At 36.6% G+C, this 20,044-nt stretch overlaps 1 protein-coding gene across 1 annotated transcript in view; it reads left to right on the forward strand.

The window, feature by feature from the left end:
- The window catches only part of LOC107559453 (fibroblast growth factor receptor 1-A-like), a 45,902-nt gene extending 30,258 nt beyond the window's left edge, over window positions 1-15,644 (forward strand). Inside the window, exons 7-16 of the mRNA XM_016243284.1 lie at window positions 1,033-1,231; window positions 6,658-6,795; window positions 6,910-7,031; window positions 8,393-8,503; window positions 9,836-10,026; window positions 10,130-10,252; window positions 12,903-12,973; window positions 13,056-13,193; window positions 13,277-13,382; window positions 14,482-15,644. Coding sequence (XP_016098770.1) covers window positions 1,033-1,231; window positions 6,658-6,795; window positions 6,910-7,031; window positions 8,393-8,503; window positions 9,836-10,026; window positions 10,130-10,252; window positions 12,903-12,973; window positions 13,056-13,193; window positions 13,277-13,382; window positions 14,482-14,661 — 1,379 coding nt within the window. The 3' untranslated portion in view covers window positions 14,662-15,644. The remainder of the gene's footprint in view (window positions 1-1,032; window positions 1,232-6,657; window positions 6,796-6,909; window positions 7,032-8,392; window positions 8,504-9,835; window positions 10,027-10,129; window positions 10,253-12,902; window positions 12,974-13,055; window positions 13,194-13,276; window positions 13,383-14,481) is intronic.
- Window positions 15,645-20,044: the final 4,400 nt, after the last annotated feature.

The following is a 20,044-nucleotide window of genomic DNA, read 5'->3' on the forward strand; positions in this document are numbered from 1 at the left end:
GTTTTCAAAAAACACATTGGACCAACACCAGCAGATGACTTTGCACCCCAAATCATCACAGACTGTGGAAACTTAACAATGGACTTCAAGCAACTTGGGCTATGACCTTCTCCACCCTTCCTCCAGACTCTAGGACCTTGGTTTCCAAATGAAATACAAAACTTGCTCTCATCTGAAAAGAGGACTTTGGACCACTGGGCAACAGTCCAGTTCTTCTTCTCCTTAGCCCAGGTAAGACGCCTCTGACGTCGTATGTGGTTCATGAGTGGCTTAACAAGAGGAATACAACAACTGTAGCCAAATTCCTTGACACGTCTGTGTGTGGTGGCTCATGGTGCCTTGACCCCAGCCTCAGTCCATTCCTTGTGAAGTTCACTCAAATTCTTGAATCGATTTTGCTTGACAATCCTCATAAGGCTGCGGTTCTCTCGGTTGGTTGTGCATCTTTTTCTTCCACACTTTTTCCTTCCATGCACCTGTATAATCAAGAACAAAAAAATGTGTTAGTGTTCATGCTGCCTTAAAGTTTTAAGTTTAGTCAACTTGAAAGATTAAGTTGTACTAAGTGGCAACTTGGATATTTGAGTTGATTAAACATACCATTTGAAGGCAGCACAAATACGTCGTTAAAACAGCTATATATTGTTTTCTTTACAGTGTTGTAAAATGTTGAACACCTCTGGACTCCACCATTGCTCACAGTGAGAGCCAGTGCCAGATTGTCTGTAGATTCACAGACTTTTATTCAGAAGCCCTGAGAGAGATGGGCTGTGGCTTAAAATAACAGTTCCACTCATTTCCACCAAATTACAGCAATTATAATAAACGTTTAGCCTGCATGTTAAAGAGGCTGCTTCCTGCAGGCTATGTGATATTAATGTTTATTGAACATCTGTTGAATATCCCATTTGCTGTAATGCAGATTCCAATTTTCATTTCTTAAGAGGGGAAAAGGATTAAAAATAACTTATGTTAATTGGGGTCATTTCCACCATACTAACTGCGTACAGTGTTTTTGTGTGTTTTATTCAGAGCGTTCACCGCACAGGCCGATTCTTCAGGCGGGGTTGCCTGCTAACCGTACAGTAGTGGTGGGGAGTGATGTGGAGTTTGAATGTAAAGTCTTCAGCGATCCTCAGCCACACATCCAGTGGCTGAAGCACATCGTGGTCAACGGAAGTAGATTTGGCCCTGATGGACTGCCATATGTTCGGATCTTAAAGGTAAAAAACATTTAACCAGTCAACCTAAACATTTGATTGAAGTGCTTCAGTGTTGTCTATGTCAATTAATCCTCTCCCCACCGTTAATGGAATTTTCCATAATTTGAGATGAGGCTTCCCTGCATTGACGGAATTTTCCAGCTTTATACAGTAGGAGGTGCTATTACACATCATCTTAAAGAGTACAAAATCTCTGGTTCAAAACTCAATTGAAGAAGAAGCAGAAATATGCGATCACATATGTAAGCAGATACATATATACAATAATGCAATCATCAAACAATAAAAAGCCTATAAATCAAATCTGCCTAATGTTACCAAATGAAACGTTGACCCAGGAAGTGGACTGTGTAAGCATTGGAGTGTTAATGGACTTGATCTACTCCATCTATTTTTTGATTATCGGTCTGAATCTGGATGTAGTCTTTTGACAAAGGCACAATTTTCTCAGCTTTTTGTTCAAAATGTTGCTTTTTTTTTATGAAACTTAATGCCTTTTTTTAAAGCAGAGGCACTTTTCTTTCTTTTAATATACTGCATGTTCAATATTCATACAACAAAATATTCTTGGGCCCATGAATGTTTTGTGAAAATCTTCAAAAATGCAGCCAGTGGCTGGCAGCTTTTTTAAAAATGCTAGTGGGGAATGAGTTAATAATAACATAGTTATTATGGTTAAGAGTTTACAATATTTCATCATCTGTAATGATTCAACTAATTTCAACTCACCCTACATGCTCCATTGACTTCCATAGTACCAAGTCGGGGGGGGCAACATTCTTCAAAATATCTTCTAGTTTTCTACAATTAATCGTGATTAAATCTTGTTAGGTGCAATTAATTTCCAAGGAGAGTAATGCAGGGGGCAAAATACCATAACTGGAAAGCAGTGCCTTGTGGACTGGTGGAAACCAGTAGAGCAAGTTGCCCCAAAATAACGTGAGCTTACAGGAAGTAAGGAAAACCCTTTTAAACTGTCCACATCAATCGCAGAAATTCTTGTTATTTTTCCTAGCCTTTGTGTAATCGTATCTGGCCAACAGTACTCGCTTCTGAAGATGGCCACAATTTTCAAAATAGCGCATACCAATATTTTCTTGATTTATTGACAGCACTTGGATAGCAAATTCAATAGGTACTATAGTATCGCTCCAGTGAGTGAAGTTCCAGTACCTTTTGCATCCTGACTCGCACATATTTCTCTTTCTATGTCAGACATTCTTTAATGAGCCTTTCTAATCCCTTAGTTTCTCCTCCCTGTCTGATTATCATCACTTCTTTTCTGAATGCGTGCGTATGTGAAAGCAATACAGTTCAGTCTCTGCTGGGTAATGTTCCATGTGGCCCGTCTTGTGCATGTCGAGATGGACTCTAGGGTGGCGAGGGGGTGGACGTCGCCCTCATCTTCAGGTGTTGGGTCTCTAGCAGGTGGAGCCGTGCACTCCGTTCTCCAGCTAACCACAAATCTGTCAGCAGGGTCATGGAAGGGTCCAATCAGGGAGCAGTCCTGATTTCCTTAAGGGTGCTGAAGGGTGTTTCTCCAACGCCTTTCTCTTATGATGTCAAATCTTCACCACTCTTTATCCAAAACCTCTCTCTCTCTCCTCTGGTGGGTTTTCCCGGAGCTCTCCGGCTTCATTCTGTGGTTCTTTTGTCTATAGACGGCAGGCATCAACACCACGGATAAGGAGATGGAGGTACTGCAGATCAGGAATGTGTCTTTAGAGGATTCTGGAGAGTACACCTGCTTGGCTGGAAACTCTATCGGCCACTCCCATCACTCTGCATGGTTGACTGTCTATAAAGGTATCTTGTGGTGCTCCTTTTGGTTGCTGGTTTCTTCTCTCTGTTTAACAGCGGCAGTTCACACTGTGGGTTGAATTTGGTCACATCACTTCGTTGTTTTCCATAAAATCCATTCCAGAACAATAATTCGTTCAAAGGTTGGGCTTAATGGAAAACACAAAATATTGTTTTTAACCTTTTAAATGTTCTGTTGAAATTGACTTTTTAGCAAATAGTGGACATTCACTTATCATAAATATGACTCATGTCCAGTTGTTTAAATTGAAATCAGTTTGACAAAAACACATTTTAGAATTTGCAATAAAAGAAATAACCCATTAAATGGAGTATGTTAGCGAATCCTAGCATGTGAATGTCATAAATATTTTTTAAGCTATTAAATTGGCCTCAGAGTCCCATTGTCATTGCCAGTAAACACTTCCTCTTGTGTTCACTTTCATTACAAGCAATACAGTGGTTTTGTAGCAAATAACAATGCAAACATATTCTTTGTGAACCGCACCATTCTTCAACCCCTTTGTGTCTGCTTTGTGGTTTTGTTATTCATCTGGGTGTTGACTGACACTCGAAATGTCAGTCGAAGCATGTCAAAATGACATGTTTCTGGTCTTTCTTTAGAAAAATGGAATCAAAGTGGAGCCAAACCTCCCACAATCTCGGAGTAAAACTGAACTTTTTAGAGGTGCACAAAGTAAATATTTACTCAAAGACAGGAACAGTACTTTTGAAAAATCGTTTACACTAACATAACGTTGAGATCACGTGAGCACCCGAATACTATTTGCTTTATATTGGTAACCCCATGTTATGTATTCATTTGCGGAATCAAATAATTGTGGCTGACTGGAATTGGTAAAGAATTGCATTTTACAGTACATGTACTTACTATCTATTTACAGTGTACTTTCACAAGAAAGTACTAAGTAATACAAGTTAACTACTTGGACTTCATTTTGTTTTAGGTTATGTTTAGTACGTAGTTGTAGCTAGTACCAAGAAAACTAAGAGTATAAATATTGACCAGTGCCACATTAACAAAATTTGTTTTACACTGCTGACGTAATTAGTGACGTTGGACGAACATCTCTAATTATTCTCACAATGTACATCAGAAACTGTAATTTAACTTCAAAATATGTTATGTAAAGCATAACAAATAACAACTGAGAACAGATGACATATTGTGGCTAGTGGTTTGGCAAAGCTTTGTTTCCATTAGAAACTTTTATATTATAAAACCCTTTTCCTAGTTTTTTAAGATTAACCTGTTTCCAGTTAACATTTCTGTTTGCCTGAACAATGGACAAGCATCCAAAAGAGCATGATTTTAAGCATAAGCACTATGCTGATATCATTTCCTCTTTGGCTCAGTTTTGATAAATGCCTCACTTAGAGGGTAAGTCTATTTAAATACATTTAAATAGATTAAATTTATCAAGATGCTTGTCGGTCTGTCTTAAATACATTCAACATAGAATTAAATTTCATTCTCATTGTTGAATGTTGATTTTTTTTTTTGCATTTGCATGTTGCAGTCAGCAAATTGAGGGCTTAAGTCTTATTACAAAATCCATTTTGTAAATACAATAGTTTTAGAATTTGAGCTTCATGTTTACTTTACAATGTTCATATTTGATTGTTCATTTTATTTTTTTAAAAGAGAAGGCAAAGAGAAGTGATCTGTCAATGAGATGCATTTGCATGTGTATTGTTGTGTGCTGTGTGAAATGTATACATGACACAAAAACATCTTTTGTGTGCATGAATTGTGTGAAAGAAACTCAGTATTATGAACCAGAGCCTTGGGGCAAACAAACACCAACCAAATAGCATAGAAAATATCTGTATCAGCCAGAGTTCTCATGTAATTTTACCCCCATAACCTAGCTCTCCATTTATACTGAAATGCATACCCGCTCAGATTTTGTCCATCCACCCAGATAAGCCATTCCTCTCAATTTGCATTTGTATTTGTGTTGCAAATTTAATGTCTCATATGAGTTTACATAAGGCTATTTTTTGGCCTAAGCTCGAAGCGAGAGCTGCCAAGTATCATGAGCAGTGGTTTCCTTCTCCTGCTAGTCACATAAGTAGAAGAATGTGCCATGAAACCCGATCCATGAAAGAAGTAATTATCATGCTACAATAGGAGTTTGTGTTCATTGCAATGCACCACTCACATGAACAACGGCATCTCGGTTTTGTTTTGCTTTGTGCATGTATGTGTGTGCATCAGTGCGTTTGTGCTTTTACAAAGAATTGCATATGTACATTCAGGTTTGTTTATAAAAAAAACACCTAGAAAAAAAGAGCCCTCCTGCTCCTAATATGATATACTTCAATCTTCTGAACCAACAGATACTAGTATATATTCATACCTCTTAGACAGGCTGGTCATTAAGGTTACAGTTCAAAGTATCCTCTCCAGCTGACCTTTTGTTAAGCTCCATCCCACGTTTGTTTGCTATTTTTAACAAACATGCAATAAATACATATTAAATAATAAATAAACAAAAATTATTTTATTTTAAAGTTCAATGCTCGCTATTAACTACAAATGTTGTCTCAATAAACTCCTAATTTGCCAGAATAGTGAGAATTGTCCCCATAAAATATGAAATTGTGCAAAAAAGTCACAAAAAAAACTGCGAAATCTGCTTGGGGAAATCATTTGCAAATATTCAGATCATGGATTCCTATTGAAATTACTGAATTTAGCCTGCAGTGATGTATGAAGTCACTTTCAAACCAAACAACTCTAAATTAATGTGACAAACTTGAACGCGATGCAAAACCTGCAGGGGAAATCATTCGCCCTCATGAGAAATGGCCATTCATGTGGACTCATTAGAATTACTGTATCGGTAAAATATGATCGCAACTTTTCAAAGCTTTCATGTGGTTTAAAAAAAAAACTTTGAAAATAATGTGTAATAAAATCAAGCTTATTGTCATTTAGAATTTACATTTACTTACAATTGAGGAATACAACAAGCGTCATAGCAGGTCCTGCTTGGGGAAATCATTTGCAAATATTCAGATCATGGATTCCTATTGAAATTACTGAATTTAGCCTGCAGTTATGTATGAAGTCACTTTCAAACCAAACAACTCTAAATTAATGTGACAAACTTGAACGCGATGCAAAACCTGCAGGGGAAATCATTCGCCCTCATGAGAAATGGCCATTCATGTGGACTCATTAGAATTACTGTATCGGTAAAATATGATCGCAACTTTTCAAAGCTTTCATGTGGCTTTAAAAAAAACTTTGAAAATAATGTGTAATAAAATCAAGCTTATTGTCATTTAGAATTTACATTTACTTACAATTGAGGAATACAACAAGCGTCATAGCAGGTTCAAGTTGGTCATGCAGATTCATTGCTTCTTGGTTTGAAAGTGACTTTAAATGTCACTAGACTATTGACAGAAAACCTCAAGCTTTGCGGATTGCGAAAGTTGATTCCAAATCATCAGTTCTCATTATGCTGGATCTATCTGCCACCTTTGATACTGTGAATCATCAGATTCTTCTGTCCACCCTCTTGTCACTGGGCATCACAGGGATTCCGCTTCGCTGGTTTGAATCCTATCTCACTGGTAGGTCCTTCAGGGTGGCCTGGGGGGACTCCAGCTCATCTATGCACTCGGGTAGGATGCTGGTCCGGCCCTCGCGTCTGTCCTCCAGCGGCTCCCCTATGCTGTCAGGGGTCTCCGAATATGAACTGCCCCAGGACTCACGCTGGGAGGTGGCCAGAGACAGGTAACACATACATACACACACTGTACTCATCATTTGTTGTCCATCTGAAGTATGGCCTGGAGAAATGTTGGTTATTCAACACAGTGATTAATATTGTGTGTGTTTGTGTGTCAGGCTGGTTCTCGGGAAGCCGCTTGGCGAGGGCTGCTTTGGGCAGGTGATGATGGCCGAGGCTATCGGGATGGATAAAGACAAACCCAGTCGTATCACCAAAGTGGCTGTCAAGATGCTCAAATGTAAGTGTTTTCTGCCGCCGTTGTTAGCCGACAGTTGTGTGTGTGTGGTGTAAAAATGGAAGTACGCCAGCAAACTCTGTCTGGAATTGAGTGTCTCATGAGGAATCTGATGGTCTGCTGAGCTTTCTCCTGTATTTCACCTTGACCCTGAAGCATGTTAATCGAGCTCTCGTGTCACATACCATACCAGAGCAGCTGTTTATTCTGATTCAGGTTCTGTCTGTTTCCCATCCTCTCCTCAGCGAGTGAATGCCCGCAAACATTAGCAAACACTCTGACTCTCTGTGTGCTGATGTCTCCTGAATTAGTATAATTTTAGTATTATTTATAAACTATTATAATAATATAATTAATTATTATTATTATTTTAGATTTTATAATAATTATTTTGAATTGGCTTTTTTATTTTATATTGTCAGTTTTCATTTCATTTAGTAATCTTATATGCTTTTGTTATATTTTGTACATGGGTTTTATTTTGTTGTGCATATTTAGATTTAATTTTCTAATAGATAAAATCTTTTCTTAAGGTTAAAATAGATTTAATGTTATTTTCTTTTTAGATGTATTTATTTGTTTGTTTTTATTAATTGTATTACTTCAACTTAAACTGTTTTTATTTCAGTTACCAAGGCAATATTTCATTTTTTTTAAGTTTAGGTTTTTATTCTAATTTTTACATATTGCTATAGCTTTGTTTACAATAAAAACATCACTGCCCTGCATCAAGCCCTGCATCACTGAATATACAGCACTACTGCATAATTAATCATATCTGTCATATTTATGTTGGTTGATTCACAAATAAATGACTCTTATGAATTGATTCTGTAGCTGAATTGGTGAAACAGACTCACCAACAGACTTCGAAACTCTCATTATCCATTTGATTCATTCACTTAATTAACATCTGACTCACTTACTGATCTGTAATGCATCATACATAGACAGTATTTTTCTCAACACAATTATAAATTGTAACAAACTAAATTAATCTGAACAAAATAATAAATGTTCCTGGACTTGTGGTGTACACAATTCATTAATTCACATTATTCTATAAAAAAATACTAGTAATCACACAGCCAAATTTTTTAGTATCCACTAAAATCAAGTCTAGCTCTACATTATTTTCTACCAAGAATTGAGTTTCACTGAAAAATGCATCAGATTACGCACATTAAATAAGTTGCATACTGTTAAGTTGATTTCAAGTCAACACCGGAAATAAATGAGAAAGGAAAGCATAAATAAAATGACCCATCTGCACGGTTTGTTTTGTCCATCACAGCTTAGAGGCTGAAGGTTTCGTGACCTGTCATACTAAGATATTTGTGTGTTCATTAATATTGCTTTTATAGCCGACGCCACAGAGAAGGACCTGTCAGACCTCATCTCCGAGATGGAAATGATGAAGATTATTGGCAAACACAAGAACATCATCAACTTACTGGGGGCCTGCACACAAGATGGTGAGTAAGGATGAATCAAGGAGGAGGGAGAGAGTTGGGTGGGCAAGGGAGACGTTTAGGGATAATGCAATACGGCTTTTTTACTTTAAAAGGACAGGATGTTGTCATCAGTCCAACTATTGTGATTGTACATGCTACATAAATTAAACCCAGCTTCCTTAGTGTAAATCCTAGTTTACAAACAGTGGCCTCTTCAAGGCTACCTCAGTATAAAATAAAACATTAATTTGTTAAAAACAAATTGTGAATTAAGTACATTTTTTTTATTATTATTTATTTACTATTATATTATTTGTTAATATTTTGAAATGGCTTTTTTTATATTTTGGGTTGTCAGTTTAATTTTAGTATTTTTGTCATGTTTTAATTTGTATTAGTTTTTATATATTTATATTTAGATTTCATTTTTAATTCCGTTTTAGTCAATTTAGTACTTAAAATGATTTGATTTCAGTAAGTTACTAAGTCAACATTTCTTGTCACATTTTTAAAAAGTTTTTATATTTTATTTATTTTGGCTTTATTTGCAGATTTATAATGAAACAGGTTTCTAATAGGTTTAGTTAGCGATAAAAACACTGTCCAAAAATTTTGGTTCAATAAGATCTTTTTATTTATGGACGAAAAAAAATATGTTTTTATTCAACAAGGCTGCATTAAATTAATCAAACGTGACCGTAAAGGTTTTTATAGGCTATTTTATAAAGATTTCTATTACACATAAATAATGTTCTTTTGAGCCTTTTATTCAAAGAATCCTGCAAAATGTGCCACATTGCCACAAAAATATGAAGCCACATAACTGTTTTCAACATTGATAATAATAAGAAATGTTTCTTGAGCATCAAATGATCATATTAGAATGATTTCTGAAGGATCATGTAACACTGAAGACTGGAGCAATGTTGCTGAAAATTCAGCTTTGCATCACAGGAATAACTTACATTTTACAATATATTAAATAGAAAACCATTATTTTAAATTGTAGTAATATTTCACAATATTACAGTTTTTTTCTGCATTTTAAATAAAAGCAGCCTCAATGAGCATAAGAGACTTTACTTTAAAAAAAATCTTACCAACCCCAATCTTTGTAAAATTAATGTTAAAAAGTTGTAAGATACATGTTTATTTAAATCACATTTGCTGTCATTATATTGTATGATATATAGAAATACTGGCATTATAATAGCTTTTCACTAACCTGCTCTCAAGACACCTTCATTAGTCTTAGCCATTGTAAAACTCATTTCGTTCAACCACTAATTTTGATCAGTGTTATATTCCAGCAAGAATTATGTGACTGAAATGTTTTCATATGTCCATTGTCAGGTCCTCTCTACGTCATTGTGGAGTTTGCTTCAAAGGGCAATCTGAGGGAGTATCTGCGTGTGCGTCGTCCGCTTGGGATGGAGTACTGCTACAACCCCGACCAGGTGCCTGTGGAGAACATGTCAATCAAAGACCTGGTGTCCTGCGCCTACCAGGTGGCACGTGGCATGGAATACCTCGCATCCAAGAAGGTTGGCATCTCAAATGCTTCTGTTCTCATATCTGTCAAATTAACATATGACTTTGATTAATTATTTGCTTGATTAATATGCATGCGTGTTTTCTCTGTTGTAGTGTATTCATAGAGACTTGGCTGCCCGTAATGTCCTGGTAACTGAAGATAACGTTATGAAGATAGCAGACTTTGGCCTGGCCAGAGACATCCATCATATTGATTACTACAAGAAGACCACCAATGTAAGATTTTGGAATGAGACATAAGAAAAGTCACTTTATTAAATATAAAATAATGTTCATTTGGTCTTTGATTGCTGTACTAGGGCTGAGCAATATAGCTAAACAATTTATCAACGATATAATGTTTCATATCGTTCGGTATCGATAATTATTGACATTTTTTATAACCTTTTTTAAAACAAAAAGCAATAGAAAAATGTTTTTTAATTTAACCACTGTATTTATAATTAACACAAATATATTGAGACAGACAACAAATATTTTTTTTGTTTAAACAATCAAACACAAAAATTAAACAAATATCTAATTTCTAATGTTTTATATGCAGATTAAATAAGTCTTTATTGTATAGGTCTAATTGTCTTCCGAGGCCACAGGAGGGCGCAATGAGCAAAATAATGCAGCGCATTTAAATTGTCAACGCAAGGAAGTAACTCCTATAAAAACGTCTAAATTACGTCTAAATTAACTCATAACAATCAAATATAATTTCGTAAATTGCATAATTATTTATGAACAAAACAGCATAATGTATTTATGCATTGCTTAATACAAAGAGCCTAAGCACCATTCAAATATATGAGATGCAGTGAAAAGGAATAAACCTCCACAAATTTGTGACGTGTTTTCTAAAAGTTTAAACTGTTTTAACTTTGCATGGCTTTCTATACATCTCTTGTGTGAGACGCGAGTGGAGCAGACATATTTGTCCATCTAAAAAATGCGCTGAATATGCATCCGTGTGAATGGCTTGGTTTCGGTTTTAACCCATTCAATATCTTCTCCGCATTGAGCTTCTATATTTCTCTTAATATTTTGAATGAATAACGCAGCAGCGGCACGTCTCATGGGCTACAATAACAAAACATTCAAATGCAACAACGTCACTTACATCATCATCACTGCATCTCGCGCGCCACTGATGACGCTCCCTGACGCACTCCTAACATTCAAATGCAAATGTTTATTTTAAATTCGACTAATATTCATTCTTTATTCACAATCTCCTCATCACAGGCAGGCACAGCACTCATTTCAGCATGTGTTCGCGTTTGTGTGTGCTGTCTGCGTCACTTATAGCATGTGCCTATATCGTGCGCTATATCGAACATTTTTTCTATCGATATCGAAGAAGGTGTACCGTCGATAAATATCGATACCGTTTTATCGCCCAGGCCTACTATGAACCTGTCCAAGCGATTTATTTTATGTTGCTTGTCTGAATTATCGTATTTTATGAGATGATTCTTGTCATAATTACCGGTGGGATTTTCTTTGAACACCAACTTTGAGTTAACACTGACTTTGATAACTAGATATGTACATTTTGTAAAGAAAATGTGAGTGGAGCTTACCGTGGCGTAAAATGAGCCCACCCCCAGAGTTATGTTTGATGCAAAATTCCAATGCAAGTTACGATAGTAGGAAAAACATGCTCAGTTCCTTCACCATAGTATGTCTATGGGGCAACTTTGGGGGGATCTTGCGTCCCAGGGGTAGAACCTATACCCCATTGTGAGGTATGTTCTAGCACAATTTATATTGAATTCTCTTCAAATGTGGTGATCCACACGTTTCTACGAAATTCTTGGTCAATTTGGACCCTGTCAAATTTGGTCAAAATGTTGTGTTTTCTATGGGATAGAAGTCTATGGGATTTTTTGCCAGATTTTTTTGTCCGCTGTGCGGATATGTTGAGCGGATTCTTAAACCACTCTGATTGGCCATTGTGTTCACACACTCAACAGATCTGTCTGTGATTAGCTACAATGATCATCGCTTCATGCTCTTCACCGAGCGCTTACACAGATTAGTGATGGGAAGTTCGGATCATTTTACCGACTCGGACCTTTGAGTCTCGTTCAGCAAAATGAACGAATCTTTTTTCGAGTCATTTCGTTCATTTTAGCAAAATATATTTAAAATGTTACGTGTTACTTCCCTAATATGTCTACTACTTACGCAAACGTTGATCACACTACAAACAATACAAAACTGCTATAAGAAACAGAAAAGATTAATTCATTGTTTACCTTCAGTCTATGATTAGCTCAGACTGCATTGGTTAAAGCTTATGGGGCTGTCACGTGATGAACGAACGACTCGGAAAAACCCAAAGACTCGAAACTGAACTACTTGACTAATTCCAGTACAGAACCTATAGGATGTTGCGCATGCGCGACTGAACGAATCACTCCCCGAGACGACTCGTTCTTCCCGAGTCACATTAAAGAATCGTTCAAAATGAACGAATCGTTCAAGAACGACCCAACACTAACACAGATACACACGGGAGCGTTTGAAAGCCACGTCTGTCAGTGGATCCCTAATATATCTGCTCATAGACGTAGTCTATCACAGACATTTCTGTTGAGCGTGTGAACACAATGGCCAATTAGAGGTGTTTGAGAATCACACAACAGTGCTCAAAATGCTAGCGAGAAATGCTGGTATAGTCACATTTTTACATTTTGAGTATGGACTGGTACCGACATCTGTACTTTTGACAACACTATTCGCAAACACCACTAATAATTACAGTTTCCTCCCAGCAGGATTTGAAGGCAGCATTTGTCACAAGCAGATATACCAGTTCTTTAATCCCAAACAGGTGATGAGTAAGTGAACGAAGTGCTTGTGTCTTCCACAGGGTCGTTTACCAGTGAAATGGATGGCGCCTGAAGCTCTGTTCGACCGCATTTACACCCATCAGTGTGACGTGTACGTCTCAATATATTCTCTCAAACTCACTCACATACACAATGCAGTTGTCTGTTAATAATGGTCATTCTTTGCATGTAAGGTGGTCTTTTGGGGTGTTGCTGTGGGAGATCTTTACTCTTGGCGGCTCACCGTATCCAGGTGTCCCTGTCGAGGAGCTCTTTAAACTGCTAAAGGAGGGCCACCGCATGGACCGCCCCTCCACGTGTACCCACGAACTGTAAGACTGTTTTAATGCTGTATCTTCAGTCATGATGCCAGAGGTTTCTTATTACAGTTGTTAAACCTGTCTTCCTTTTGCAGGTATATGATGATGAGAGATTGCTGGCATGCCGTCCCATCTCAGAGACCCACGTTCAAACAGCTGGTGGAGGATCTAGACCGCACCCTCTCTATGACGTCCAATCAGGTGAGCCAGAACCATTTGATAATCCACAAATCAGCTTTCAATGCTTTACATGGCATTGTAACTGTGCTTCAAAAAAGCTATTTTTTTAATCTAAATAATTTTTATTGTGACACTGCATAACAGCATAGAAATATTAAATAATTATGATACATTTGTATTATTCAGTGTTGTTATTATTCAGTAATTATTATTAGTAGTATTATTATCCAGTAATTAATAATTCGTTATTAATATTAATAATAATAATAGTAATAATAATAGTTTGATCATCAATTATCATCATCAAGGATAATAAATAATATATAAAATAAATTTAAATTAAAATAATCCAATAATAATAATAATAATAATAAGTATTATTATTATTATTATTATTATCATCCAGTAATTAATTAGTTAATAATAATAGTTTGATCATCAATTATCATCATCAAGGATTATAAATTAAAATAATCCAATCCAATAATAATAATAATTATTATTATTATTGTTGTTATTATTATTATGATTGTAGTTGTTCAGGGATTCATAATAATAAGTCAATAATAATAATAATAATAAATGATCAAATAATATTAACTTAATGACAATCTAATAAAAAATATTATTAATAAATAATTTGTTGTTCTTCAGTAGTTGTAGTAGTAGTAGTAATAATAATAATTAGTATTATTATTATTGTAGTAGTTCAATAATTAATAATAAGTCAATGATAATAAATTATGAAATAACACAATAACAAAATGTGTTGTTGTTGAGTTATTATTATTATTATTATTATTAAATAACTACTACTAATAATAATTATCATCATCATCAACAATAATAATAATACAAATACATTACCAAATAATAATAACTATTATAATTATTCAATAATAATACATTTCAACAACAGCAAAATACAGCAGTCAACATTTGAAGTGGATCAAAAAAGTTCATTAAAATTGTCCTAATACAAGAACGCTTTTAGGTTTTAGGACAACTTTAATGAAAGGTTTTGATCCACTTCAAATGTTGACTACTGTAATAATAATAATAATAATTTGTTGTTGTATTAACAACAATAATACATTTTCTGTGTATTTTACATTTTCAGGAGTATCTGGACCTGTCTGTGTCTCTGGACCAGTTTTCTCCAAATTTCCCCGACACGCGCAGTTCTACGTGCTCTTCCGGTGAAGACTCTGTGTTCTCCCATGACCCCGGTGCTGATGAGCCCTGCCTGCCCAAATTCCCCCCTCATCCCAACCGCGGGGTGGCGTTTAAAAAGCGCTGAGTTCACTCACATTCAGTTCCTCTCCACTGTGCTACCCGGCTGGACCCATGAACTCTAGGAGACAATGCTTTGCCACATAGCACACTACAGAGCGGCCAAGAGCTGAAGAGCTCGGCATGGACTTCACATAATGAGACGCTAGATTCACACAGCTGGAAGAGAACAAACTGGGCCTTCACTGACCCCATTACCTGTCGTTGCTATAAAGCTACAGGGCACTTGAGCAGAATGATACACATGTGTTTCTCAAGACTCGTCAATATGAAATATCATCCTGCCATCTGTAGTAGAGCAAGCCTTGAAGACGTTACCGTCATCGAATGAGGAACAGCTTGATGGATGCTGGGAGTGTTTATATAATAACGAAGACCTTTCTTTTGACCAAATTCGTAAGAAAATGTATTCCACTAAAAGCTCTGCCCGAATGTATTTTAACAACGGGCACGCAGTTTATCTGACTGACAGCCTTTCTTGTAAATACATCTAGAAATGTATAAATATGAATATATATTTACACTCTACCCTTATTTTTATTATACTATTTGAATCGTGTTGCTTTTTGTACCAGGATGCGTTTATGTAGAACTTTTTGAAGTGTAGCTTTTTTTTTTTTAAAGGGACAGTGAAAAACGTCCATGAGAATTGTAGATGAAATTATATTATTAAGAGCTGATAGATGGCCAGTTTTGTTACTAAATGTTGTTGTCCTCTCTCGTTGATGCAGCTTGGCAGAAGTGGCTCAGAACTGCTGCTATCTTCCTGATGGTACTCAGTACAGCGTCAGACTTAAGCTATAATATATGAATTGAAAAGGTCCGCGTCTTAAGCAAGTCGATGCATTTTTTTGAAAGATCAAAGGAAAAAAATGAAATTCTCGATGAACACAAATATATCAATCACCTAAAATGTACCTCAGAGAGATGCTATAAATGTTTAGCTTCATGTAATGAGATGACCGTATGTTAAAACAATGGTCGAATATGGTTAAGATCAACAGATCGCATGTGTTACTCTACAAAATGTACATCCAATAAAATGCTGTTGACGAACGAATCACGAAACCTTTCGTACCGCATAAAGAACCTTGTAAATATCACTCTTGCTGATGAGTTTACAACATAAATTGTTTACAGTGAAATTGACTCTCTCATTTACCGCAGGTTAGTAGGGCTGATTAAATATTATAATGCATGGCTTGCAGTGTAAAAGCCGAGTGTAGTCGTTAGCGCTTTATTTATAGCAGTGTGGATGACCCTTCTTAGCGAGGTGCTATGCTACAAATGCATCAGACAGCAGACACTGTTACCGTGGCGACTGGCTCCCTGCCAGCGGCTGATGCATCACTTCCACTACATGTACTTAGCGACGCGCACTTGCTTCAGCCAAGTGAACCCTGATGCCCACTACCAGCTCACGTACCAGCTGTGATTTATACGGCTGAAAATATAGTTGAAGGTTGCAGAGTATGCAGCAGTTTAAATTGAATGCCGTTTGTCATGTTTATGGGACAGTTGCAGTAAATTTTAATTTGCGGAACATTGTTTTGTTCTGAGAGACACAACGCGGGTCAGCGGATATGGACTTGTACGTCTGTTTACTCCAAAGGCATGCATTATGATTGGGATTGTTGCATTGCAGTTTAGTCAACACCAAATTTATAGCTCTAATGCATCAATAAATGTATCGGCTTTTCTTTTATATGCAACCGCTTGTGTTGATTTCTTATTTTGAGTTGCAAGTGAAAGACTCCAAGGAATGGTTTGCCTAAAATGTAAAAATCTGTCATGGTTTACTCGTATCGTTTCAGAGTTGTTAAACACAATGTTGATCCGCTTTACTGTACAGCGAATGGTGACCACATGGTATTAAAAAAATAGAACTGTACCATAAAAAAACAGATTACAGGTTTTATAGATTAGTTTGGACGTAGTGTCCGTGACCTCACCCGTAGGTTTCTGAAGAGCGGTTTTGAAGCTCAAAGTGGGCGGAGCCGGCCGTCGCCATCTTGGCAGCGCGTCGCCACGCGTCACTCCCGGATAATCTAAAATGGGCAAAAAGGCGGGAGCTGGTTGCTGAAACCACACCCACCAAGCTCGATGGCAGTGTCAGCAGCGGCAATCCACCTGTCACTCAAGAGGCCACGCCCTTAATTATGCAGAACTTTAAGGCTTAATATAATTTAAATGGTTGAGTTATAAAAAAATTCACTTCCCTCACAGTTGTCATGAAGGGCAAAATTAGCTAAACAGACCAAAATCTTTTTTTGAACCAGGCTGTAAATATGTTTTTTTTTCTGCTGTAAAGTTGGGCATTTTAACGCGGGGAGTCTATGGGATTGACTCCCTTTTGCAGCCATCTTCTAGCAGCCAGTTGACGAATTACAGTTTAAATCACTTCCGTGTTGGCTTCACGAGAGAGAGCGGGAGGTTGCCGCTTGGTTTTAGAGTACAGTAGTTTTACTGTAAAATAAATGACAACAGGCATCTGTCTCTTAGCAGGTTTTTTCCAATCGTGGTCCTGGACGGCCAATGTCCTGCAGAGTTTAGCTCCAACAAACATGCCTTGAAATTTCTAGTCAGTCTGAAGATCTTGATTACTTTGGATCAAGTGTGTTTAATTAGGGTTGGAGCAAAACTCTGCATGACAGTGGCCTTCAGGAACATGCTTGGAGCCCCTGCCTTAAAGCATCAATGTTCTTGTGTGTGTGAAAGAGAGAGACGGGGGGGGGGGGGGGGGGGGGGGCTAAATACAAGAATTTAAGGACATGTCTTAAAAAATATAAATTAAATGAAATAAAATAAAGATGCATATATTGGTACTTGGTGCTTCACCACTTTCATTCAAGTTACATTTATAACTATGTAACTAACTAACAAAATATGGGATGGGGGGTGTTAAGTGAATTGTATTATCAGATTGGGCCGATGGTGGGAAGTGGAGCAGCACAGCTGTGCTCGAGCCTGTACGTGTTAACTCAACAACGTCAGCAGAATTTCAGCCTTCAGCACACAAAGTCGAAGGGAATCCAATGTAAGCTGTGTACTTCCAAGCTTTAAGTGTCACAGGCAAGTGCACAGTGTTGGGCCAAACTACTCTTGAGTAGCCACGAAAATCACAGGATCCTAATAGTTGTAGTGTTTTAGTGCAGTAATTGGTATGTTAGTTGTGTATTTGTTGGTTTCTTCGTGGTAAGACTGTTTGTAAATACACTATTCTGGGAATTTATTAAGCCAATCATATACTGAATGGCAAAAAAACATTATTTTTATTTTTTTCTAAGTCAATGAAAGGAGATTTTCAATTCAGTTTTTATGAGACGAGATGTTTTTGCAACCCTTAACAGAATGTTTGGATACATTTTAAAACTTTGATTTGTGCATTTCTTTTATGAGCATTAAATAACATTCCACAAAAAAATTAAATGTAAAATAAAAACTTAATAAAATGGCAGAATGGCTAAGAGGGCTACGAGAAGGGGCTACTACTTTGGGACCAAATATTGGTTTATAGTTATAATAAACTTTTCTATAAAACTTCAGTATTTTCCAGAAATATATATTTGTTCAGCCAGTTTTTTTTGTTGTTGTTTTGTTTGTTTTTTTAAGTTCTTTTGGACTTTCTATTGTACCTTTCCATAGAAATATCAAACTGTTTGCAACATTAATAATAATCAGAAATGTTTCTTCGGCATCAAATCAGCATATAATGATTTTCTGAAGGATCGTGTGACACTGAAGACTGGAGTAATGATGCTGAAAATTCAGCTTTGATCGCAGGGATAAATTGCATTTTAAAATATATCTAAATAGAAAATAATAAATTGTAATAATATTTCACATTATTACTGTATTTTTGATTAAAAAAATGCAATCGTGAGTGAGCATAAGAGACTTCTTTGAAAAATATTTAAAAATCTTAGGCGTGTATATAAAGCAATTCAAACCCTATTCGTAAAAAGACACGAATATTTGCTCATGGTCTGTGTGTTAGATGAGATTAGTTCAATTGGATTCATTGGTCTACTTTTTTTTTTATTTCCACGAGACTTAATTTATGTGAGGCCGTTCTTGACATCGCGTCTCCTACGCCTCTCATACACCATCATTCACTCAGTCAGACAAATGTCACCAATGTTTCACCCAGTCAAGCAAGGACACACTCAAACCTTGTCAGCAGTTGTGATTTCTGTATCCATAACATTAATGAGCCAATGAAATAAATAAGCAGCTCTCCTCTACTGAGGCCATCTAAGCACCTGTCCATGGAGAATCTGATATCTCTGACTGAAGCAGAGCGTCTTTACTGGGTGGAGTGCAGGCTCTTTATCACAGTCTCTGATATCTTTACTCTCTGAAAAGGAAAATGTAGGGTTTGGAGATAAAGAGGGTATTTCAGGATCTCTAATCTTCAAAGAGCCCCAGATTACATTCTAAATGAAGGCCTCACGAAAGAGAGAAATCTTAGGCGTGTATATAAAGCAATTCGAACCCTATTCGTAAAAAGACACGAATATTTGCTCATGGTCTGTGTGTTAGATGAGATTAGTTCAATTAGATTCATTGGTCTACTTTTTTTTTTATTTCCACGAGACTTAATTTGTGAGACCGTTCTTGACATCGCGTCTCCTACGCCTCTCATACACCATCATTCACTCAGTCAGACAAATGTCACCAATGTTTCACCCAGTCAAGCAAGGACACACTCAAACCTTGTCAGCAGTTGTGATTTCTGTATCCATAACATTAATGAGCCAATGAAATAAATAAGCAGCTCTCCTCTACTGAGGCCATCTAAGCACCTGTCCATGGAGAATCTGATATCTCTGACTGAAGCAGAGCGTCTTTACTGGGTGGAGTGCAGGCTCTTTATCACAGTCTCTGATATCTTTACTCTCTGAAAAGGAAAATGTAGGGTTTGGAGATAAAGAGGGTATTTCAGGATCTCTAATCTTCAAAGAGCCCCAGATTACATTCTAAATGAAGGCCTCACGAAAGAGAGATTTTTGTTTATTCACTGAATACTTTAGATGAGGACAAACCCACTTTGTCTGCATGAGTTCTGAATGTATAGAAAGTCTTCATACTTGCACAATGTTTGTGGTCTATAGTGGTAGATTTGCTTTAGTTGTTTCTTTGTGGGGGAAAAAAGTACACTTTAGCATACTTTTAAAAAGAGTACGTCTTAGAAAAAAAGAAAGAATATGCTTACATGGAAATTGAATGTAATGTTTTCAGACACTTGGTTGCGTGGTATTTGCCATTAAATGAAAATGTGTCATAGTTGTACTATTTAATATGTGATTGTTATTGTGACCGCTAGAGGTCAGTATGTAATGAACGATATAAGAGGGTATGATGTAGAGGAAGAGGAGGAAGTTGTGAAA

This window comes from Sinocyclocheilus grahami, unplaced genomic scaffold, assembly GCF_001515645.1.
Source record: "Sinocyclocheilus grahami isolate Dianchi unplaced genomic scaffold, SAMN03320097.WGS_v1.1 scaffold686.1, whole genome shotgun sequence".
NCBI classification, from domain to species: Eukaryota; Metazoa; Chordata; class Actinopteri; order Cypriniformes; family Cyprinidae; genus Sinocyclocheilus; species Sinocyclocheilus grahami.